This window comes from Myripristis murdjan, chromosome 23, assembly GCF_902150065.1.
Source record: "Myripristis murdjan chromosome 23, fMyrMur1.1, whole genome shotgun sequence".
Lineage (NCBI taxonomy): Eukaryota > Metazoa > Chordata > Actinopteri > Holocentriformes > Holocentridae > Myripristis > Myripristis murdjan.
Genome location: NC_044002.1, coordinates 4891016 through 4916903, shown reverse-complemented (window position 1 = coordinate 4916903; position 25888 = coordinate 4891016). Strand labels below are relative to the sequence as shown.

At 41.4% G+C, this 25888-nt stretch overlaps 1 protein-coding gene across 4 annotated transcripts in view; it reads right to left on the bottom strand.

Moving 5' to 3' along the window:
• Window positions 1–25091, bottom strand: part of upf2 (UPF2 regulator of nonsense mediated mRNA decay) — a 31062-nt gene extending 5971 nt beyond the window's left edge. Inside the window, exons 1-22 of one of the 4 annotated variants that reach the window (XR_003927835.1) lie at window positions 24946–25091; window positions 23061–23435; window positions 21343–22122; window positions 21077–21237; window positions 20536–20727; window positions 20295–20444; window positions 19579–19682; window positions 19340–19425; window positions 18249–18357; window positions 17728–17841; window positions 17467–17583; window positions 16959–17144; window positions 16030–16233; window positions 13907–14182; window positions 13006–13189; window positions 11162–11319; window positions 10325–10429; window positions 10051–10149; window positions 7721–7894; window positions 5605–5746; window positions 5211–5331; window positions 1847–2726 (exon numbers count right to left, since the gene is read on the bottom strand). Coding sequence is in view for 3 of the 4 variants with exons in the window: in XM_030045548.1 (XP_029901408.1) it covers window positions 2717–2726; window positions 5211–5331; window positions 5605–5746; window positions 7721–7894; window positions 10051–10149; window positions 10325–10429; window positions 11162–11319; window positions 13006–13189; window positions 13907–14182; window positions 16030–16233; window positions 16959–17144; window positions 17467–17583; window positions 17728–17841; window positions 18249–18357; window positions 19340–19425; window positions 19579–19682; window positions 20295–20444; window positions 20536–20727; window positions 21077–21237; window positions 21343–22122; window positions 23061–23434 (3846 nt within the window). In the remaining variant the exon portion in view is untranslated. The other 3 variants (XM_030045548.1, XM_030045550.1, XM_030045549.1) reach the window with 3 other exon arrangements.
• Window positions 25092–25888: the final 797 nt, after the last annotated feature.

The window sequence follows — 25888 nt, the reverse complement described above, 5'->3', positions numbered from 1 at the left end:
TCCACCAGCCTCCCCTGCTATATCCTGGAGAGTAGACCCTTGTCAAATTATTAGCTCAAAACAATATTATTTTATATAACATTAAAAATATATCATATATTATGTAAATTTGAACAATATCCTCCGTAAAACTGCCAGACCTGGCTATATATCAATTAAGATTAATTACCATTTAGGTATAGATGTATGAAAAGTTCTCATTTTTGCACTTCTAAAATAATTTGAGTGGCCCACTGTCACTTTTGATTTTCATGTCTATGCTTGCTTTACTCAACAAGTTGAAAAACAGGCCAGTCTCTGAAAGCTTGGTGTATTCGCTGAAACAAAACACCCAACTTGGGCTAAGACAGCAAAATAGGCCCTCTGCTTGTCTTCCATCATTTTGGATAAAATCCCGAGGCCTCTGGCAGACACTTTTTCTTGATTGTGCAATGACATTTCATAACTTTTTCATTTTTTCTGACATATTCCAGGTTTCACATTGGATGCCTTGTGTGCTGCTGACCACTCCACACAGACTCATGCTGTCTAGATTGCAGACTATTGCATAAGGCTTCAACAGAGAAGCTTTCTTTCCTGAGGTGTGTGGCTGGAGGCTACTACACTTAACAGTGTGTGTGTGTGTGTGAGGGCATTTTGGCCATCTTTGGGAGTGACCAAAGGAAACTGACATAGTTTTCTTTGCTCTTGAGTGTGTATGAGTATGTCCTGTAGTATGTTTGCAATGTATTGCATACGTTTGAGACGAAGTAGCCAGGCAGGAAGTGAGGAAATGGATTCGCAGTCATGTTTTAGAACTCTGATACTATGTTTCATACCTTTTAACCAGCCGTTGGTTTCCATTCATTCCACTGCAATATGAAAATGAACTTTCACACTTCAAACTTTCTTCACACCCGTATTGCATCACATTAATAAAGCCATCCACATTATTTTTTTCTAAAAGCAGCAGCACTGTTGTGTTGTCACTTGAAATTCAGTGTAGAGAGACAGGGAAAGTAATCCCCAGGCAAATGTTTGCTTTACAAAGCCAATTATCGGTTCTATAAAATAAATAAATGCTGATGACTTTGTTAGCTGCAGAAGCTGAACATTATAAGGTGGATGTTTCAACTAAGAATTTGACTTTGAAAATCTATGGATTTTGATTTTATGTTGTGAAATCTTTAGTACTCCCACATGATTTGAAAATAGTTTGTTGCAATATAAAACGTGGGGACACTGCAGCAAAGGGGCCAAGCCTTTAAAACCACTGGTATGGCCATCTATACATCTCTAACTGAACTGAATGTATAGTGTATGGAGATAGACAAAACTTTTTTCATACGTTTATTGCGATATAATTTCTTGTCTGTCATGAGCCAAAACACAAAGCAGAAGGCATTTTTGCTGGCATAAACGAACAATATAGTTTGGAATTTTATGACATGGACACCAACTATAGAATCTGAGTCACTTTACTACAACAAAGGCAGAGGACAGCTTTAGAGAGCTGGTGCAGAAAAGGCTCATGCAGCAGAATACAGAGTATATCTATCTATAGGTTCAACAGAAAAATAATCCAACAGTGTCTAGTTATTGGCATCACTAAGCATGACTCTCAGGCACACAGATAAGGGTGTTATCAATTTGTCCAAAAAAATATATGCTTTTACCACATTACGGCACACAAATCCAAATCAACACAAGCTGGATGCTGCCAAAACTAACCGTTTGATGCTCTTGTAAGTGAAACACAACATCTAGAGAGCTAAAAGCTGGGTAAAAATAAAGCATATGTACGCATATGTGTGTGTGTGTGTGTGTGTGTGTGTGTGTATGTGTGTGTACATACATTTATACGCACACACACACACACACACACACGCACACGCACACACATATATATATATTTATTTGTGAATCATCAGACGCAAGTCGTTTGACGCTGCCTCTGCCCACATCACGGTCGTCACCGTCCCAAGTTCTTCCAAAAAGAGTTTCACGATGAAACAAAGTCACACACTTCCTGTGTGTACGCACCATGGCGTCTTCCTCTACATGGTCTGTCAGTGGGCGACCCGTCTTCCTCTCAGAGCTGCCTTGACAACAGTGTGCAGTTAAGTTAGACAGAGAAAAATAGACTGAACAGATGCGTTCCCAGTTTGAAGAGTCAAAAGGATCCCTGTGGATGCTGAGTCCCTCCCTCCCCGCTACTCTTTTCATACAAATTCTGTCAAATCACAGCTTTCTAAACTCTGTATCCTAAACATGAGTAAATTGTCGCACTTCCTACTCCTGTGCTACATTGATGGCTGGAGGTGATCCATTCATCCTGTTTGATCCGTCTGTCCGTTAGTTGGCCGGTGTTCATTCAGCTTTGTAGTTCGTTCTCTGGTCCAGACGGGTGGCTTGGTTTTGTTTCGGTGCACACTACTGTGCCGCTACCGTCTCAGGCATCAGACAAAAAAGAAAGGGAGCCGTCTGTGTGACCTTTGACCCCACTCCCTCCTCCGCACCCCCTTGTCAATAAGCATTCTCCTCCTCGTGCTTCAGCCCCCGCGGTGGGTTAAGTGTTTGTATGGGTGGGGGGGTGGTCTGCCCTGGCATCAGTGGGCGTCTGGAGGACTCGTTCCCTGTTCAGACGAGACCGGTTCCCCCTCCGATCTTCTCTCTCTTTCTCTCTCCTGTCTTTCTTTCTCTTACTGGCTCGCTCACTCCCGGGCCCAGACTCCGATCAGCGTCTCCTGGAGGACAGAGCAGGACGTTACTGTAGGAGCTGCTTCCCACGGCAGCCGGGGCCATTTCTACCCCTCCCAAACCAGTGCTGTTCAGTGCTGTGCCGTGGCTCTGCAGGTTCTCATTCCTAGGCGGCCTGGCAGCAGCTGGTTTCACTGATCAGTGCACCTTCAACTACAGAGGGAAGAGCTGAACAATGAAAACAACCTGCTGTGGTGCTGGGCTGGAATAAAAACCCTTCCACGGCACAGGACTGGACACCCCCATGGGCTTATGAAGGGAAGAATGGCCACCCCGCACCACCTGCCTCCCTCAATTAGTGTTGCTCCATACATTTCAATGGTACTAGAAAAGACTAAACATTATTGGATTATTATTGGATTATACAGCTTCGTTTGTTCACTGAATTCTGCAAGCTGAAATTCCATTTCACTGCCACAGTCAGAAGGTATCATGGTCTTCACTGGAATAGCTACACAGCAGTTTGATGGCGTGAACAAATGTCAGTACAAGATGTTTTGGTTGGACATAACACAGGGAGAGACTGATCAAAAGTTTAACAATGTTTTGCACATACTCTTGGACTGTCACAAAATTCATAAAATCTTCTTGAAAACTATATATTTCTTATGTATGACATCAAAAAACAGTTCATCATGGTGAAACCCAGGTGAAGAGTCCTGGTCCAGATTTCTCCTAAACAACTGAAGTCAATGGGTAGCACTTTTTTTTTTTTAGAGTTCCAAAAAGGGCAACAAATGACAGCCAATTGTCATTTTGCTCCCCAACCCAAACCACTGAACCAAGAGTGGAAAGGAGCTACATCTACACTGCTATCTTCACTAGAGCACAACAGTGCACACTAATGTGTACCCAGGATTTGTGGGTACGGGCTCTACTAGACAAGACTTGTTCACTCATAATATGTGAACTCATGACGAACTCTCCTGTGTTTCTGTGTTCACACTGCTGTGTTATGCCTGGGCTCACAGCACACATATTAAAAGAGCTCTCTGTTACCAAGCTGTTATTTACTTTTTTGTTTTTTTAAGGAAATATGGACACACCTGCTTTCGTTTTTCTTTTTTTTCTTTTTTTTTTGGACAAACGTTCTGGTCAGTCACTGCCTAGCTGAGTGATTTTTCAATGCAGCAGCTAACACAACAACTGAATGATTTTTGGAACTTTTTACTTTTTACATCTGCAATTCAAAATAAGGTGCATAAATTAATTCCTTACTGCTGATATTTTGAAAATGGTGTGTCCTTCTTTTTGATGCTTAACTATCGCAAGTTTTTCACAGCAGAATAAGAACACATGACACCTTGGTGCACATGAGCATCAATAGCTTTGCAATCAAAGACTGCAGTGATGGTTAGCACTAAACATTGTAAATATAGGTCTTTTCCACGCAGGATATGATGGTTTGGCTTTGGAAGACTTGGATCATTCTGCAATAGCTGTATGGAGTGACACTATTGTCACTTTTTGCCCTTTTCGACCTCTAAGAAAGTGCTGCCTACCAATAAGTTGCTTTGGTGACGGCTGCAGAGTTGAACCAGTTCCCATCCCTAAACCACTTACCTGTGTCTATTCTCATTCACTGTTTTCTACTCCATCTTTTGGCATCAAGTATTCTCCTGAGAAACTTTCCGAGAATTAAGCAAAATGTGTTAACCAGTCACAATTTCAGGCAGGAGGGTCATTAACTATGATAAAGGAGACAGATTGCATGTCCTAATTTCAATAAATTTGTCCACTGATTAACACATTTAGCTATGGTAGCAACTGCGTTTATAATTCACAATAATACAGCACTTTTTAATTATGAACGTCTGTAGCAACAACCATGAGCTTATGTGGCTGAATGTTTAGGAAACAGGTCATCTACCCATGTAATTCCTCTATAGATCTATATGTCATTCTTCAATGCAGAAGCAAGAAAGAAACCATAAGTTCTTTTGATGAAGAGAAATTCTGAACTTTATATAACCTTTATTTCCAACATTTTTCCACAGCTGTGAAAGACTATAACTTATCGCTCTTGTAAGCTTAGCACCAGGAAAGCAGAACATATTTCCGATAAACAAAGTGCAAAAATGCAGTGGATCTCCTCCACAAAAATTCCTCAATGAGCTTGCTGAACGTTCCCAGCTCCCCTGGTGATTTTATATTACAGGCTTTAGCTGGGCTTGGATGTACGCACTTTTGCTGCTCTGTCAAAAGCGGGTCTGGCTCATCTGGCTGACCCTAGCCTACTGCATCTCATATCTTTCGTTTCTCTCCTGCTTGTCTTGCCTCTCCTGTCTCTCCTGTCTGTCTCGCTTCTCATGCCTTTCATTTGTTGCCTTTTTTCGAAGTCTTCTGTTCAAAGAGATACCAATGAGGAGAGTCAGCACATAATAAGGTCATGAGCTTTTGACCTTGTACTGCAGGTCACAAATGCACAGTGTTGGTTGTGTCTGTGTGCAGGTTTAGGGTGTGAGTCTCACCTTCCTCCAGTCTTGAAGATGAGGTCGGCGTTGGGAGCTCCTTTTGGGTGTTGGTAGCGTGGCCGACGCTCCCGGTTGGTGTTGGCCGGGGCAGGCCGCTGTGCCAGGGACTGCATCATCTCTGTACCACACACACACACACACACACACACACACACATTAATACATGAGTAAAAATTCATCTTTAACCTGAAGACCTGAAGCAGTTTTAGTTCGAACAAACAGGATATTTTCACTTTGTTGGAGAGTTGGTTGGTCTTCAGGGTCTGGCCAATATTGTTAGCCTCCAAAGGGAAATGAAGCCCACCGGCCCTGCTGGAATGGATTACTGCAGCAAATGCAGCCACTAAACCGTGATAACTTCATGAGAAGAGCATTACTAAATTTCTCATACCCTGGTAGTCCTCCTGCTCCTGCCTCTCGTTGATGTCCAGAGTGAGTTTCTTCATTCTCATGCGTTCCTCTTGCTCGGCCTGCTGCTGGTTGAAGTGGTTGGCCGCCAGGTGGGATGACAGGGGCACATTCAAGATCTTATACTGTTGAGCAGACACACAAAGCAGCATTTTTTTTATATACAGTGGAAAAACTGGGATAATATTGGCTTAAAGATGAGCAAGATGTGTGTGTGTGTGTGTGTGTGTGTGTGTGTGTGTGTGTGTGTGTGTGTGTTTTTAAAGCCCATATGGGTTCAAATTATTTTGGAATCAAACTATGAAACCTAAACCTAAATTCAGCACTAACACTAAATATCTTACAATCTGACCATTTCTAGCAAAAACAAAGCAAAAACTAAACCTTCAAGTCTCCACTAAAGCCCTCAGCATTAGTTACAGCAAAAAGGCCAATATCAGTACAGTACATCACCTATTGATAATGGTGGAATAGCAGACATGCATAGAGAATTTAGCAGGTATGTGTATCAGGCAGCATGGAAAGGCGTTCTTGGCTGTCTGACTAAATTCCCTCTCTCAGTTTCAGTCCCATGGGTGAGACTGGGGAGCTCTCACCAACATGCAGCAAGCGTGTGTGCATGTTCGACATAGAGCAAGTCCAGCTGAGGTTCAGATACATCCCACACAAGGTAGTGACACTACCAAACACAAACACACACAGACAGAGGACTCCTTTATTCAGCACCCCAGTACGGCAGAGGCAGAGCTGTACCTCTAACAGGGATATGAGAAAGTAATGTCGCTTATCTATATGGCTTCTCAATTCTATTTACAAAGACTGTCTGTGTCCTCGCTGACCTCTAATACAAAAATTATTTGGCTTATAATTATGTATCTGGCAAGTGTCCTTCAAACAGAGTGAAGTCATGTATACTAATGGGAGTGTGGAGTGCTCTAATAAAACTGGGTGCCCTGGCAGAAAGCTGGACACACCCTACAGTACGAGAACCAGTCTCTGCCCTCAAACCACACATTCCACCACTACAGTTTGCCTAAACACACACACAGCTGAACTCGAGTCAATATTATTCCTGGCCTCGATTGGACTGTGCTGAGTCTGTGAGGGGATTTCATTCAGGAGGAAGGAGGGAGCTGATCGCTCCTCCCCTCGTGGACCCTCACTGTCTGCAGCAGAATCCACTTCAAAATCTTGCTGTTAATGAGACATTGGTGCCCTTACACTACCTCTAGGTCCCTTAGGTCCTCTGATCAGGGGCTGCCTAGGCTAAAGCTAAAGGGCGATCACACGTGTTACTGCAGCCTCTTCACTGTGAACCAGCTGTGATTTTCCACACAGGCAAAACAGGTGAAAACTAGCTTAGTGCTAGGTAGATGCTTGCCATCTAGGGGTTTATAGGCAGGACGTGGTGCTTAGATTGAAATGCCATACACAGCAAAATATGCAACGAGCACACCACTTCATTGACTTTACTTATAGATATGGAAGGTTTATGTGAGATCTGAGATTTAAGTGTATTTTGTGACAGTAATCCAACGCTACTAGACAGCAGGATTTGCTCTAAGGAGTAATTCTTGATGCAGCATGGCTGAAGGACCACATCAAATGCTGGGAGGCAGCTAAGGAGCTAGACTGCCTAGTTGTGCGCTAATTATTACAGTCTACAGACAATATAAATTTAAACTCCACACATATGGCATTGGCAGCACAACTTTGTGGACTTTCACACTGTCGAGGATGAGTAACATATTAATCACAATAACATGACCGCAGCATGGTAAGCGATAAGCACAACTGTTAACGCGGCTTTGCTCTTTTTTTGCATTTCCCTCCTTGACTGTGTTTTTACATGCATGTGCAACAATGGAAGACTTTGTTAAATCAATGTTGCAATATCGCTCTGGAGCTATTCACTGCCAGCCAATTCCCAACTGTGCAGGAAACAATTCCAGAGGCGTGTCACAGTACAATGAAATGTCAATCAAATGTTTGAACAAATCTCTTAGATTTGACATGTGGCATCAGGATCATTAGCAGGAACTTGAAGAATCTTCCACTTAACATGGAAAATGTATGGTATGATCCTTTGAAGATCTTACCTGCTGCTTGTTGCCTTTGCGTGTGAGCATGACAAACTGCATGGTGTCAGAGATGTCAGTGTCTCCCTCCCCAGTGCATGCTGGTCCGGGACACCCCTTCCTCAGCTGGCTCTTCAGCTGCAGGGGAATGGCCACATCCAGCTGGTGTACTTTCACTGCCTCGCCACTACGCTGCTGCAGAAACAAACATGTCAAGTCAAAATCCCTCCATCTACGGCAAGATTTAGGCCAATATCTTGAAATACAGGTTTGAGGATCCTCTGGGTCATTGTGGCAGCAAATATTAACAGAATAGAAGGTGAAAAAATAAAAAATATATAATTTTATATTAACACATATATGTATTTATATTAACACATTTCAGACATTATAACATAATGCCACTGAATCAGCGTCACCCATTTGTAGTATGATGGTGTATGATTCAGTTTATTTAAACACGTACTGTATTTATTGTAGAATGAATAGCCCACCGGTTTTGCTGAGATTACACATAGGTACATATTATTATATTTTATTATTATAATCGTAAACGTTAATGGAAAGTTTTAGTGTTTTGTGGTCTAAATCTTCTTTCAAGAAAGGTTTTTAACTCACATTAATAAAAGAAAAACAAGAAAGCTTGAAATTTTTTGACTTGAAAATGATCAAATCTAAATACTAAATACTATCCCAAACAAAGGATTATCAGCATCTTCAATCAGTGTACTAAATATAAATCTCTGTATGGGAGAACAACAAGCACAAAACCGTGCACGCCCACAGTGCACCTGCAGCAAGGAAGTGTTCAATGAGAAAGGTGGCAACAGCAGACTAATAGCAGGTGCAGTGCAATAAGAAGAGAACGATAAGGTCGTGCAGGCAGAACAATAAAGTAGAGGATATACATGATATATGGGTGCTAGGTCAGGGGTAATAAACAAGATTATTTACCGCTCCAGCAGGATTCAGGCTCAAACTAACAGTTTTATATAGAAAAGTACATGTGACTTCCAGGGCTACACTATTTTAACTGTTCAGTTAAACAACTGCCTTCTTAAAATGTGACATTTCTGGCCCAAACAAGCATTTCCACATCCTGCCATCTAATGTGAAAATAAACAGGGGTGTAAAATGTAAAGGCTGCAAGGATGTAAAATACTGACTAATTTTGCTTTTGAAGGCTCCCCTATTATGCATTTCTGTATTTGCTGAGGCGGATTCTACTGGGTTTTGTGACCTTGATGGAAAAAATAAAACAAATAAACTTTTTTAAGTATCACTTGCCACAGCTTAGCTTCCCAGTAATTCATGGGTTTGCAAAGTGAGGACAAAATAGTACTGGCAACGTCACATTCCTGACAGCATCAGTAACATTTTAAATAAGTAATTATTTTGTAATTAATAAGGAAAGAAAAGGGAACTGGAGTAAATCCAAAATCCCTTAAATGACAACAACACTTGAAAGACATTTGTAGGATGTATGTACACACTTTTATTTGCTAGTCCTCTATTGAGGACAAGCAAATCAAAGTGGCTGCCTGGATAAGGCATCTAAAGAAGGCAATAAGGTTGTAAACTACAAAGGCCTGCAAACCTTTTTGGTACATAGGCAGCTCTGCATGAGTGTGGCACTATAGTGACTGATAGGCAATCAGCTGTTTGTTTGTAGCCATATAAAGTAGCTCTGCGTGAATGTGACGGATGGTTTACTGCTATCAGCTGTTTGTTTACATCAAGACGGCTGCAGCTGAACACGGGGGGTGAAAAAATTAATCTTCTTGGTACACAGCATTACTGTTAGCTAACACTGCATGTATATTCTACTAGAAGAAAGCAACCCCATGGAAATTGAAACAGAATTTTGCATGTTGTGTAGATGATCAGCTATAAAGGATAAATAATGTTATTTTCATCTGCAGGCAAGACAGTGATTAATTAGCAAGGAAGACATAGAAAGCATTATCTGCGATGAGTCTCACAAACTGACTGTTTTGATGACACTGATGTGTAGTTTTTCCTCCATTCTCAACCAGCCCCGCACAAGAGCATTTCATTTTTCCAGAATTCAACAACACCAACTCAAAATGGCTGCCTTGCATGTACAATATTAGCGTGACCGAAAGATTCCAGTTTGCCACATACAGCCCATGGCAGCAGCTCTGCACACCGTGGGAAAAATGTGAACAGTCAACAGTGAATGAAATATATTCACAATACAAGAATATACCCCAAATACAGTGTATATAAATATATGCTATATTCCATATGTAACAAATGAGAGCAAAATGAGAGCATGAGGAAGCCAAACACAAACTGAACGGTCAGACAGGATGAGAGTGTGAGCACACCTGTAGGTTCTCCAGCATCATCTTGTCCAGAGCCTGGATGAAGTCCTCATCCTCGGCACAAGCCACGTGCTTCAGGCCGCCACCACGGATGGTAACCTCCTATGGAAAGGTAGAGGATGAGTGCAACCTATGCATACACACACACTCAATGTGAAGGGTTTCATCCCAAAACACAACACATTTACACAGACCTCATCATTTAACAGCTCCATAATGTATTGTGCCCCATGATGCATAGTGTCACTGTGGGGCCAAACTCTTCATACAATCTTACATTGTTTTCCTCATCAGTCTCATTTTCTTTATTGGAGTCTGTCAGGTAGTCGGTGTTCTCCTCCTCCTCTTCCTCCCTCTCCTCTTCTTCATTCTCAGACCCTTCCTGGAACAAAGAGACATTTTTACTCGTAAGGGTTTCAGCCAAACAGATCTGCGATTCTGAGTTTCATATGATGGAATGTCTGATAACACCAAATAAGGTTAGAGCGATACATGGGATTACCAATTTGCCTGGGCCGATATTGGCCTTTTATTCAAATTTGAATGTCAGGCTGTCAATATTATCCACTTCCCAAATGATGGAGTTTTCTCCCTGACTGCAGCTAGTCCATCTGTCTAATCCTAATTCCACTGTGCCATTTTTCCTGCACACAATTATGCATGAATATGCTTTATTTTTCTGATTTGCAAATCATTCCAGAGTGGTGTGCAAGTGTTTTATTTTACTGAACTGCTTCAGGGGTGTCAGTCTGTCAAACTTGCAATGAAACCTGCCTCACCCTGCCCTCAGGAGCTACTGAGCCACATAAAAGAATTACATTAGAATGGCATTCAATGGGGAGTTTTAGTGTCCTGTGACAACTGATGACTAAATGCGACTAAATCCACCTTGACAAGGACTGAAACGTTGTCATTTTTAGCAAGAAAATATATTCAAATATAGTTCAAGGTGTGTGGCAGATGCATCAGGCATGAATGAAAGCAGTGTGAGGAACATTTCAACACACATAATGATGTGTCAACATGCTAATCTACCAGCACAACCTGTAGCAGAGGGGTGGACAAACAAAACTGGTAGTTTTAGCATTAGCTCATCATAACATTGGACACTCACTTCCTCCTCCTGTTCGTTCATTTCGCTCTCATTGCCTGACTGCTCCTCGGTCTCTGCCCCGCCCTCTTCATCATCATCACCGTCATCATCTTCCTCATCCAGAACCTCCCCTTCACCCATAGCACTGGAACAGCGGCCGTCCTTCTCTGTGACTAGGCCTTCATGAACACACACATTAAGAGACACATGGGATGAGAGGAAAGACAAGAAAACTTATTCCATAACACTATGTTGGCTATAACAATCTAAACAAATAATGGTGAAGTTCTCAACAGGCTTTAGATGCAATAATCAGATTATACCCAGTGATGGTTATGACAGATTATATCATAAACTCCAAGTATGCCCAACCCGGGTGACCAGCTTTACTCAAACAAAAGCTTCAGTTACAAATGAAACTATTATTCATGCCAGGAGGAGGGAGGAAATTACTTCATTAGGAGGCTCCTTCTGCATTAGAAGCCAACCAAGACAATGAGGTCAAGCTCACTTATAAAGTTTAATTATGTGAGCGTGGTGACAGAGGAGAGAAATGAAGCCAGGTAGGCATGCTAAAAGTGGAAGATCAGGTCTTGTGTAACCAGGGGGCTATGGAATGTCTTATCCTGGTTAAAGGATGAAAGCTAAAACAATGGGACCACTGTTTAGCTTGGGGGCCACGATCTCCCTCATCAATCACTCTCACTCTCTCTCCCCCTCTTTCATTCATTCACACACACAAGCATAAAAGGCATGCACACACACACATAAACTCAGTTGCACACCGTGTGGGTGGAGCTGTGGTTTACAAGAGAATTCCCTCTCTACATTCCTGATCAACACCTTGAAACTGTAAAACAATGCCGTGTGCTTGTGCTGCTATCCGGCTGAACTGTACTGAGCATTACACCTGCAGCAGGAATGCTTCCTTCCTCCTCTTCTCTCCCTCTGCCGCATGACTCTAGCTTGCTCCTCCTCTGCCTTACACCACTCAGTCTCACCTGCCTGTCTTTTGCTATGCCTCCCAGTCCTGGAAATTGATGGTACACTTTGCAGCAGCACTAAGGTCTAGCCGTTCATTAAGTGTTACAACACTGCAAGGCAGTAAATCACCTCAGTGGAAAGAAAACTGGTAGCTGGTAGCTCTGTGTTCTGGGATTGAGGCAGATACTGGCCTAAATCCAATCTAATATCAGCCAGTCAGTGCTGTCTATTGACAATGGACAATGTTCTTTGTTGGATTACATAATTATTATTATAATTCTAATTATCATTATTATTATCTGGAACTGATCAAAACCAATATGAATTGATTCTCATTTCTTCCAAATGATATATCACTGTTTCAATATTACTAAACCACGTTCTATTTTTAAGATATTCACAGTAATCTTGAGAAAAAAAATCTGATCTGGTCTTTGAAAAATCAGCTTAAATCTATATACCACTGCAGTGTTCAGTATTTAAGAATTCGTTTTTTTGTTTTGCATATTAGTTAACAATAGATTACAGTGGTCGAAAGCCCTTAATATCTATGATATCAAGTTGCTTCATTTATTTTTTGGTCCCAATCACTGGGCTTGAAAGGCCTGTATCAGTAGGGCCCAGCAGCATAAGCAGGACTGACAGGTGTGAGTATGTGTGTTAAGAATGTGAACTCAGATGAGCTAAACCTGTCTGACAGACAGCAGCTTCCTCCTACACACTGGGGAATGCTGCCCAGCCGGGAAGACAGAGAACGGAGTGACCAGAGATACTGGCTGCCTGCTAAAACTGAGACAGTCACATCCTTTATGCAGGCTGTAATTGCATGCATGGGTAAAGACAATCGACAAACAACAATCGAAGGTGTGTAAGTGGCGTACCTAGTTTGACGAGCACCTCCCTCTCCAGGTCGGTGACCTGTTTGGTGGCCTCATCCAGGGAGCAGCTGAGCCTCATCTTGGGCCTGAGCAGCTCAAGGGTGTCACTGATCATGTAGTCGATGTCGATGGGGAAGGGATGATCCTTGGTCCACACATCCAAGCTCTTCTTCCACCAAATGTAGCGCTATGAGTGAACACAATGTTGTCATGCAAAAACCTCACTACAGAAGACCATGAATTCATGCTGACATAAGCCACTGCCATGCAAGAGGCATGGAGACAGGCAGAGAAATACAGAAAGAGACTGCTGGCAAGAAGACATTATTAGAAATGCAGCTTTGCTTGTTCCAAATCCATTCATGCCTTTAGTAAGCTATCACTTTGCCAGCTTGTACCCTCTCACACACAATTACTACAGCTTTTGTTGGTAACCAATACAAACACAAGTGCTTGTTTACAATGATCAGCCTTAAAGATGGAACCGACTACAGAGTAAAAGTGTTGTGTATGCTTCAAATATTTGTATTATTTGAAAGTGTGCTAAGGCCAGCTATATAATCTAAAGACAACTTATTGGCATCTTTGACTTCTGGGCTAAAGTGAAGTTTGTTTAGATTCTTGTAATGTTGGCAATCAACAATCTAAAGGTTATTCTAGTATTGGACGTAAGATGCTTAGAATGTAAAATACCAGAAGCTTTTTCAAACCGAGTGCTAAGCAGTTTGTAATTAAGTTTTGGAAAAAATAAAATGTGAATTAATTGTTTTTCCACCACACAGGTTAAAGTGAATAAACAGATTTGCGAACAAGAGGGGAAAAAAGTCTTTCAAGAACTCTTTAGTACCAGGCAAGTTGTTAATTCAATATAATATGAATGGAGCTGCAGTGGAACTGAACATGCCTGGAAGTAGATGAGAAAACAGTCCAGCTTCCTTTTGCTAGAGCCTCGGTCAAAATACTGGCCACAGGTATCCAGCAGGGTGCACACCAGACGGATGCGGAAGAGATGCTCTGGGGGGTCTAGAGGGCTGGGGGTGCCGTCCTGGTTCACCCCAAAGGAGATGAAGGAGAAGAGGGTCCGGAATATGACCGCTGACTCCACCATGCGGTAGTTGTAGAGCTCACCCAGGAACTTGGCACTGCTGATACGGCGCTGGTTGAACTTAGGCTGGTTGACCTGAGAATGATGGAAAAGTGGTTGTGTTATAGAATTAGATCAATAGGAAGCCCGTTATGTGAAATTTGCTTACTCTTGATTGAATTCCACACAATATGCATGAGTATCTTTTTCGTTCCTACTGCATTATCACACATCTGCAGCTTGTTTTCTTTGGTCTCACACTTAAAAAGTTTGTCTTGTTGCAGTTTTGTATGTAGTTTTTTTATGTTCACCTTGCCTTGTTTCATTTTGTTACTTTCCAAGCTTGCACAAATGCAGGCTACCAGATATCAACATCCATCTCCTGTTTTTTTGGTTGTTTCCTGCAGTTTATTCAGATTATAGTCTCACTTCTACTGAACCTCCTAATGATATTTTTTTGGAAAAGGACAGAGATCTGCATTTGCAGGCATCTTGATGTGGTTATTTGGTGCAACCCAACTATTATGGTATAGTATAACGGTATAGTCATTTCTGCCAGGCGGCAGCCTGGATGAAATCTTGCGTTTGGTCCTGTGTATATATCTCTGTCTGTCCACAGCTAATCTCGGAAACTAGTGGGTTTATCCGCCTAAAATTTTTTGTATGATTTAAGAACCTCTTGTGCTTGCAGCGATTCAAAATCTTTGAAAAACATGTGTTCTTGCTACTTCCGCTCTCTCTCTTCATTCATTGTTTTGCTCCTCAACTACTAGTGCATTGTCTCTTCAGTACTTGAGCGAGCAACTTCTCATATATTACTGGATATATCTCATTCAACTACTTCCATTTTTTCCACGGTAAAGCCCTAGCTATATACAGTGCATTACTGGCTATAAGAGGGATCTTCAGTTTGCACGAGCATTTCACTCATACATGGCTCAAATAAGATGCTACGGGGCTAAGTGATCCCTAAATGATAATGGAACTATTATTCAAAATTGCTAACAGGTTGTTTTGGTGAGAGCGAGAGCAAGTGAGAGATACAGCTGAGAGATCAAGCGGGAAAGACTGAAGCCTCTATTGCTGATTATAACGACCAACGCAAGCAGCGCTCTGACAGCTTCCTGAATTTGTTTTGCCTCTCTGTGTGTTTTGTCTCTACAGGGTTGCTGAGTGCCGCTCCCTCACTTCATTCACTGTCTAGCTTGGTCATTTCTATCCTATTGTATTCAGATTGTCCAACTGCGGAGTGCGAACACGGCACAATATTGGCACATAGTGTACCCTACAGTCTGGAAAAGAGGAGATACGCCTGGCAAAGATCTGCACTCTACTGAGTGCACTCCTCTAGTTCTAGAAACTGTCAAACTTCAAAGATACTAAATGCTACTTTTCAGAAGTTTCAACCCAAAACCTGCATCAGGCTTCAAAAAGTTGTTCGAATCCTGAGTGATGAGGGAAATGTTGGGGTATAGGTGGAGGGTAACCCGTTTATTTTAAAAGATGTACAGCATGCACATGTGGTCATCACGTGTGCGCATCAGCGTTACATCATGTTATGCTGTTGTCAGAGCCAGTAGGGCAACTTCATCTTTTTGAAATCTCAGTGTGTTATGCAAAGCCATGTAACTTCATCTACGTTAGACTCATAGTGTTCTCACATGGCATACAACACGTAAGTGCAGCTCTTCATAACAGTGACAGTGTCAACATGTTACTTCATCTTCATACTTATGTCAGAAATGTCAATCAGGGTTAGCACGTAGTGTTTTGCCTTTGTGTCTTCGACCTGACAACACCTTCCTTAACACTGGTGGAAAAAAATGTTGTGTTTATTTTTTTTTTTTTTAACATCAAAAACTGGTACCGCAGTATCAGTGGATCATGTTATCAGTTGAGACTGCCAGTATAGATATCAACATTTCCCCCCTTCCCCTCTTCACCTCCATGCCCAGGCGGATGTCCTCCAGGACACCATCCACCACATGGATACCCACGTCCTCCTGGTAGGCCACCAGGCCGGCCAGCAGGTTTGCCACACAGTGGATGCTGTTATACTTGACATTCCAGATGTTGACCATGCAGCAGATCAGGTAGCTCTTAATCTCAGGGTCCTGCCAGGGCAGCTTTCGCATCTGCCTCAGCACCTGGGGAAGGACGGGAGCTTAGCTGATTCCAGTGTTTCCACATATACCCACCCAGGTAAATAAGTAGATCAAATTGATTTATTAGAAGTTTCATTATTTTGTGTGCTATTAAGCACTATGGTTATATTCAGACTTAATTTTTCTCATCAGTGAAGTTCTTGGACAGTTGGGGCTGTCTCAAGGCATGCTTCGTCTGTGCTGACATGAACTTAGGAGACAAAGTTTGAAACGTAGCTTGTATGTGATATTGGCCTCAAAAAACTAGAACTAGCCAGATGGGAGCATAATTCCAAGCTGATATTTATAGAGAAAGAGACTTTAGTGCCTGAACAGAGATAAGATACTGAGCTTGCTCAATGTCAATATAAATGCAGCCAATACATAGCCTAGTTAGATAAATATACACACACACAGCTGAAAAAGCAACAGGAAGTTCATATTAGTTTTGAGATGACAGAACATGGATCAAAAATATAAAGAACTGGCATACTTTTCATTATTAATTGTAAATGAGTGATGTAATATACTTATACAAGGATAGATAAGGATGAGTTTTTGATCATTTAGGTGACTGAATGACTGAAATCTGCCTCTTGATGGCCACAGCACTGAGGTAAAAAGGAATGTGTGTGCAAGTGTGTTACAAAGAGCACAAGCATTGCCGTTTAACTGCCTGCTGGTTAAGTAACACACTGGAATCACTCTTATCATATCAGGCTATGTACCTTCTCGGTGGTGACCTTGGACAGGTCCTTGTAGAGCAGTTTGCGGATGTACTCCTGCAGCGGGGGTCTCTTCTTCTTCACCGTCTTCTCCATGGGTGGGGGGTTGCAGTAGTAGTAGGCGTTCTCCACCATGGTCACGTAGCGCGCATCCAGATGCTGCGCCTGCTTTTTGCGCATCATTTGCTCCTAGAGAGGAATTGAAAAAATATCAGCTTTTTTCATGAAAACTAGGACTTAAAAGCTCAAAAGAGCAAACACATTTTTTAATTCTGATTCACTCCACATGAGGTCCTTTTAAAAATTTTGGGTAACTTTTTCTGAACATTTATGTTTCAATAAGGCTATTTGCTCTCTCCTCCTCTACCTTTGCTGCAGCCTATCGTGATAGGCTGCAGCAACAACTCAACTTTCTCACTGGAATCAAGTTTTATCGTACTAAAAATTTTGTTTTCCTATGTATATTTGTGTGTGTGTGTGTGTGTGTGTGTGTGTGCGTGTGCGCACATACCAGTAGGACGCTGGTACGCAGGTGGGAGTCGGGGGATCTAAAGAGGAAGCGACCACAGGTCTCCAATAGAGTGCAGGCCATTTCTATGTGGTGATGGGAGAAATCAGACAGCAGCATCTGTTGGACCACACACACACACACACACACACACACACACACACACACACACACACACACATTAAAACATGCTGAGTAAAAGTTCATCTTTATAAACCTGAAGACAAAGCTTTGATACATTACTGAGAGCAATTCTCCACCTACTTTGAGACAGTGAAGCGTGTCTGTTTTAGAGAACATCTTAAACTTGGCCAACTCCCCAATAAATCTGACTGTTTTATTTTTGGTTTCAATGTTGATCTGGTCCTTCTTCCGAATCTATGGAGAAATAACAGTGAAAAAAAAACTGTTAAAATCAGTACAAACTTCTTTTAAGGCAATATTGTGCAACAGTTTTATACAAATAAATGTCCATTTTGCTACTCTCCGTCCCCCTTCAAAAAAAAAAGCGCAGTAGCTATAGTCAGTCCATGAAAGTTTTTACATTTGCTGTTCTAAACACACAGTGATCTCCTAGTTCTTGGCACACAGGCACAGATGAAATTATGCGTTTTAGGTTTCCGATTGGTTTGTAATTAACAGAGGAAAAACTGGGTAGCTAGCCACAAGGAAAAGAGCAGCAGCTACAGAAACTCAAACTTATGACAACTGTGTTATCCCTATAGGTTTTGTCCAGTGACAATAAATCAGCAAATGGCCAAACAGATACGATATATGAAACCCACATGAAACCTGAAGTCTCCCTTTAGCATGGAGCAAAGGTCCTCAGCAACATCTGACATGCAGGGATGAAGGGTCGCAACCAGGCGGGAGTAGAAAGGCAGAAGATCCAATCTGCAAGAAGAAAACACCTTGGTATACCCAGAGGCCTACAGTACAAAGGCTGCACATATTTCTTTGTGTCAGCAAGCTCAACAAACAACTGGATAACTGCTTTCATGAAGTTTTATTTACAAGCAACCACATAAAAGTGGCCTGGTTTTTAACAGGTGGAGAAATAACACTGTAGACCTTTGATTACGCAGGGAAAATGAAAATAGAATAGATACACAAATACGACATAAAAATATGCTATAAAACATTTAGAAAAAACAGTAACGCATTAACACAAACAGTAAACTTTATTAGCAATAGACTTTTTTCACAGCAGCTATTTTGAGTTAACTAATGTAAGGTACCTGACAAATGAAAGAATGCTACAAACATAAAAATAAAGTGGTTCTTCCAGTCAGTAAACACAAAGCTGTGCAAACAGTCCTTCTTAGTATCTGTGAATTCAACAGATTCTAGCCATACAGCTTTGTACTTGTCTTATTGTCCACTTGTCTAATTCCATTTTCCCAGAGGGCTGACTGATATTGTGAAGAGGAGGGCTTTATATACTTTTGATCCAATAACCGCAACACAAAGCCTCTGGAGCAGGTGAGGTGTTCAGCCTAAGCTGTCATGGGGATCTAAAGCCCCAGCTAACAACCTGCTACCTCTGTAAGACCAAAAAGCCAGTGTCAGCTTGCCCACTAATCTCACTTTATAATTCACCCCTCTGATATCCAGTCCTATAAAACATGATGATAGCACCCCCTGGTGGCCTCAGCTGCCATCACATTATGGATATCAACTGACCTGTGAGCACTAGAGTAGGATAAATATGATGTTTTGAAGGTTGATATCAGTATTTTTGGACTGGAGCAAGAGATATCCAATACTAGTTATCTTAGAATATTGAACAGTCGATATCTGATTTTTAGGATAAGGACAATATCCACAAGACATGCAAACAGATATGTGGGTGTAAGTTTAGTGTGCACAGCTTTACCTCTGCCTGGGAACAGTGAACAGTGCACGGACAAGCTTCCTCCTGTTGGACTTGGTGTTCATGTTCATGCAGAAGTCCATGGCAGCCTATAAGAATAAATACCACAAATGTGTCCACAAATTAGAAACAACCATTCAGGAAATGTCACAGATCTTTTTGTCTTAGAAGCAAAGGTGTAAAATGTTTTTTTGCCCATAAGCTGGTCAATATTGTTTGGGCGGGGGATCACTTGTCTTTACCTTGTCTATGAGGTCTCTGTTGACACAGTTGGGGAGCTGCTGGATGAAGGCATCCACTATAAGCTTCAAGTGAGACCCGGTGCTGGCCTCCTCATCTTCTTGTTCTTCACAGACACAAAACAGTTATGAAGGTTTATCCACTCAAAATAAATTACAAACTGAAAAAAGATAGCTGAACGATAATAACATAAAAAGAACACAAGAGACAAGAATCTAAGTCTGCACAGACATCGTGCACTACTAACCATACCTTCTTGGTTCTTTGCTCTTTCCCTGACTTTTAACTAAATCTACTGACCAGCAATCTGAAAGAAACATATACAAATGCAGTGCATGACCTCTAAATCCACATCAATTAACTCTGCAGCTGGAAGCTCTATGTAATTTAAAGAATGCTGATTTAACCTCAATCACTTTCACAATGTTTTGTTGCACTCAAAATACAATTTGTACTCTTCCAAATATTGAACTCTCTTTTTTTTTTTTTTTTTACTAATTATACACATTTTCAAGCAATAATTTCATGCACTGGGTAATCACATGCAATTGCTCCCAAAAATGCACTTTCCTAGTTTGAAGAAACCTGTTGTCTGTATGGCACATATGCTCAAAAGAGTTCTGACATTATTCAGACTATTAAATGAGATATTAAGCAATAAATCTTTATAGGGTCTGGTTTGTAAGGTGGCATATTAAGAGAGTACTTTCATCTTTACCTTGCTCATCCAGCAGTTTCTTGGCCAGCTCTTCATTTTCTGCCTCATCTGGGCCTTCAAGTTCAAGGGGGTCATCAGTAATGTCTAGAGCTTCCAACTCCAGCTCCAGTTCCTCTGTGGTGCTGGCCCCATCCTTAACCTGTCTGGAATCTGAAAGACAGGGAAACACAAGTACGGTCAGAATAAATCTGCATGTGTGTGTGTGTATCCATCACTCCCTGTGTGGATTTACTAAACATACCTTTGCCATCATCTTTGTCTTTGCCCTGGCAGCTCTTCTCATTGTCCTTAAAGAGGATGGCTGGTACGAAGGCCTTCAAGTCCACCATGTTCTCATAAAAGTTGCGAGCATCCTCGTCCTCCCAGATGCCCCCCTCAAGGTCATATTCTCCAGGCTTTCCGGGGGTGAAAATGTCAATGCCAGGGCCGTGCTCTGTGGCCAGAAGACAAAGTGGTGTGTGATATGCAGTATAAGTAACATACTAGCAGGACTAAATCATCACAAATCAAATCTCCACAACAGGCTGAGGGTCAAAGACAAAAAAGGTGATCAAAACTAAAAATTAAACAAGATGTAAGATTTTATATCAGTGTGAAATTGTAGTGATGATCACTAATCACTGACATTCTAATGTCACCTGCTCTCTCCAAGCTGCCTGAGAGCTCAGACCTCAATGGAGTCAGCATTCGAGTTGAGTGAGATGGTCCTAAATTATTCTGCATATATGCATGGAGCATCTTTAATCAAATATAAATAGGACCAGAACAGAATCATCACACACCCTCCTGCACAGTCTTGTCCTGTGGCAGTTCTGGCATGTTTTCATCAAGTAGGTCAGCCAGAGACTGAGTGTTGGCCAGGAGCTTCTGGTAGGAGGTGGCAAACTCTTCATATTGCTTGTGTCTGTCTTCACTCAGCTCTCCTTTGGAATGGAGGATACGCCTGATGAGGAGAAAATGTAAAGAAGTCTTATCTTAGAAACAAAACAGAACAAGGAGAGCAATACTCTGTGGGGAAAAAGTAAGTCCTTGCTGGTCCACTACACACCTGTTCTGCCTCTCAATGTTCTGCAGCTCCCGGTGATCCTTCTTTAGGTGTTTGGTGAGAGAGGTGAAGTACTCTCTTAAAAGGTTTTGGAAAGGCTGCTGTTTCTCTGTGCTGATGATCTCGCTCGGTGGGAAGACCAATTCAAACTTCTCAGAGGCCAGTTTCACCTTGCGGGGCACCAGACCAGCAATGTCATCACCGCAGTGTTTACAGAAGCTGATAACCACAGACACATGAGTGTGTGTCTCCCGGTCCGTCCCAATAATGGTCTTCAGCTGCTCATAGATCAGAGAAAGTCCCTCCTTATCTGTGAAGAGGCCGACGATCGTGAGCTCAGCAATGAAGCGCAGGTCTGTGCGTAGTTTGCTCACATTGGGTGCCTTCTCCTCCTTGCGTGCTTCAAAGTGTTTCTTCCACGCCTGTAACAGCAGTGGGGCGAACTCTGCGTAGCGCTGGTGGAAGAGGGAGCAGAGATGGACAGCACAGCCCACGTCTGAGATCTTCAGCTTGGCCTCCACGACGGAGCTCACAGCCTCGCCGATGTACTTGCTGAGGTTGAGTGAAGCAAAATCATTGGAAAGGGATTCCCGCTGCTGCTCGGTAAGTGTCCGCAGCTTCTTGACGAAGGCAGTGTTCTTTTTAAGGCTGGAGTCAAGGCGGCTGAAGAAGGCCTCTTCAGGCCGACCTTCTTGGGCATTCTGGTTCTTGCTGCGGAGTTCTTTCCTGCAATGGTGGCGCTCCCAGGCCTCCTGGTGCAGCTGATGCCCCTCCTCCTTCTCCCTGGGAAAATAACAACAAACCAACAGTAAGGGATGAGAAAGTTAGGCTAGGTCAACAGAAAAATTGCATGTGCCAATTCAACTCAACATTAAAGAGTCACATAATCGGCACACATTAAATGGCTGTCCACCATAAAAATTTGATGTTTTTTTGGATGCCTGGATTGGATTATTAGAGTTTCCTGGACTTCATGCACCATTAACACATTTCCATGTCAAAATTTTCTAGTATCTGTGTAAGATGTAACAAAATAGATTTTTAATCAATTTCTGCCCTAAAAATTGTAACGCCTTGTTCCTATTGTCTATCAGGGATGGAAGAAAAAAAATCAATTGACTTAAGTATCTGGGTTCTTTAGTTCTCTGTCCTCCAGATACCTGAATGAAAAGCTAGGCACCCACACATCTCCCCTTTGCAGACAGGCCTACCTTATACTAATCCCATGCAGTTTGGGCCACAAACCATGCAGTCCAAATGTGTTCTTGTGGCCTGTTGTAAAATGGTGTATTTGTGCAGACTGGGGCCTAAACAGTCTTGGAGTTGCATAAATTGGGTTCGACTGGAAAGCTGAGACTATGAGCCACATTTTATTCATGTGTGTTGTTTGCTGCCATAGCACCATTTCACTGTAGAGACACCAGTTTTTGAAACTTGACATCACTGCATTAAAAGACCTACTGTGACCTTTGTGATAATCAGAGCTTTATGAAACTTTACAAACACAAACTAGAGGAATCAAAAAACAAATCATAACATCCAATCATAATGCATATTGAATCGGAACCCAGGTATTGTGACAGTATTGAATCAGTGATAAACATATAGTCCAAGTCCTGTTGTCTAGGCTCTGGCTCTGTCTGGCTAAAAGCTACAAAGTTCTGACATGATGAGGGCCACACAGCCCAGCACAGTAAAACAAAACAAAATTCATCACTTACTTCAGCTGAGCCGCCTCCTCCTCACGCTGCCGCTTGGCTTCCTCCTCTTGCAGCTTCCTCTCCTGCTCCTCCTGCTGTCTCTTCTCCTCCTCCTCTTTCTTTCGTTGTTCCTCCTCTGCTTTCTGTTTTTCCTCCTCCTTCTTTTTGCGCTCCTTTTCTTCTTTCTTCCTCTTTTCCTCCTCTAGGCGCTTTCTCTTCTCCTCTGCAGCCTTGCCACTATCTTTTTTACCACTCATTTTGGCCTCATCTTTTGGTTTATCTCGAGAGGATGCCGGTCTGCGCTCACCATCTCTGTCCTTCTCTTTTTCTTTATTGCTGAATGAGCACACTTCTTTCTCATCCATGTTTACTGACCGCTTGCGTTCAGCAGGCATGCTAGAAACAAAAGGGAATAAAAATGATTAAACCTAGAGCAAGAGGATATCACAGCTTGATGAGTTAGGCTAACCCTCCTTTGACCTTAAAATTTACTAACATTTTTTATCATTTGGGGTCAATTTAACCCCAGCAATTTAAACCTCCAGAAAATTATTATTGCAATTTAAACCTCCATAAAATTATTATAGCAATTTAAACCTCCAGAAAATTATAATAAAAAATCGTTACCCAGGTTAATGTGTGAGGTACTTTATGTGGCTTGTTGACTACCTAAATAGCCTTTTAAATAAAACATAACCTCCCCCACTCTACACTCCTTATACATCAAAGTTCTTGTGGAAATCATGTCTTTCCCACCCAAATTTCACATGAACTGTCAGTAGTTGTCACACTGCTACAGGTGTGGTTATGTTAGGTTTGGGCCCTAAAGCAGAGGGAAGTTTTTTTTTGAAGATCATACACTGCATGTTATAGTTCCTGAGTGTCATCCAAAAGAGCTAAAGCAAATTTGTGCAAAATGTTAAGATTTCTTATATGTTTTACACAGATTAAAAAAAAAAAAAAAAAGCCTGGGGTCAAACTGAACCAAGAGAAACACTGATGTGTACAAAATGTGACCAGGACATTAAAATCATACAATCGTGTCAATTTTGTTTGTACCAAGTTGTCCCTATTAAATTAGGAAAAGTCATGAAAATATGAAGCAAAAAAACTAAGTTAATAATGTATTTAGAGATGTGAATGGGGTCAGATTGATCTCAAAGGTAATAGCAGGGTTAAGAACACACTGTAACTTAACAATAACGATGCCATTCTGTGTGAACTGTCCCTGGTGCAGTTTAATATTCGCTAATACCCACCAAGCGGTTATCGTTAGCATCAAGTGGGGAACTTGTTGAAAACATGGTAGCATGGTAGCTAGCGATAGCCGTTTATTACAGTAACAGTGACAGGTAACTTGAAGCTAACCCGCTTTCGAAAATACGGGACTGTTAATGTTAAAGTAAACTAAAACTCAGTCATTCAATCCCCAAACCCCAGACAGAAACATGTCTGACACCCACCCACAGCAGTTAGCTCCTGCCTAGCGAAGACACCGTCCGTTAGCTATGCTGTTATGCTAACTTAGCCACCTGTGCAGCCTGGTCATTGAGATAACGTTTGGCCACTTGGTGTTGTGCACTTGACCAATCAACTATAAATCGTATTATAATTAAAAAGGTGTGTTTGTAATGCCGCGGTGTCGTGGCTGAACATTTTAACACAATTATTTGCAGCCCACAGCGGCTAGCTAGCAGGAGTTAGCGTCACTCAGCTGCCGTTAGCGGAGTTCACGTTAGCGTTAGGCCACTTGAATGGACGCATCGAAACGGATGTAAACAAATGTACTGGCAGCATGAAATGAACAGATAGCACTTGTTTAATAGGTGTAGTGCAAACTTACAACAGGACACGTCATAAATTCATGTTCACACAATCTCCTCCGATTTACAAGAGAAAGATTTACCTTCCATCCGGAGCAAAACAAACATCGGTCTTTAGCGTTCGTTTCCGTGTGAACCAGAGAAGGACCTCCTTGTTTTGGTTCCGCAAATCATGCCTGACTAGAATTGTTTTAAATTTCCAAGTTGTTTTATCGGGAGTTAATATATTGACATTGCTTCTATATAAATATCTACATTAATGGATAAAAACAACGATATAATTTGGAAAATAAAATCTCTACCACTATAGCAGGCAATATCAAAGACAGTTCCGTAAACAACCCCTACCACGTTATCGCGTTAATTTGTTGTGTTTTCTTTTATTAGAGTAAATTAGGGATTTGATCGTTAGTATATGTTTAAATATACATGTTACATACATTAATGTCATTAGAAAAGTGAATGAAAACATACTAAAGTGTAAAAAAATAATGTAAACCTAAATTACAATGAATAACAAACAACAAAATTTAGGGTAAGAAAGAAAAAAACACCTCAGGGTCTGCTAACTACCTGGAGTAAATTTGAAATGGCTAAGTAATGAAATAGTTTTGAATTTTCAACAATAGCTAAATATGTTTAGGTAATTTTTTTTAAAGCCAAATCATCTAATGGATATAATATTTAGCCCAAATAATAATTATGTTCATGATATAAATTTCGTCTATGGAAAACTTGGGACTGTTAAACATGAGTAATATATCAGCATGTCTTTTTTTTTTTTTTTTTTTTTTTTTTTTTTTTGGAGTAAATCAAACCAAAAGGAGGTGCTGTGACAAAGACATGTTCAACAGTTTCCCACAATCACAAAAAGTGCATCTGTTGTTTACAGTTGGAAAAAATGTACAAATATTAAATTATAGGTGTTACATTTGCAGAGTCCAACCTTTTTTTTTTTTTTTTTAAATAAAACATTTATTTAAAGTCATGAACAAGGAAGAATATGACATTGTTCAGAAACAGATG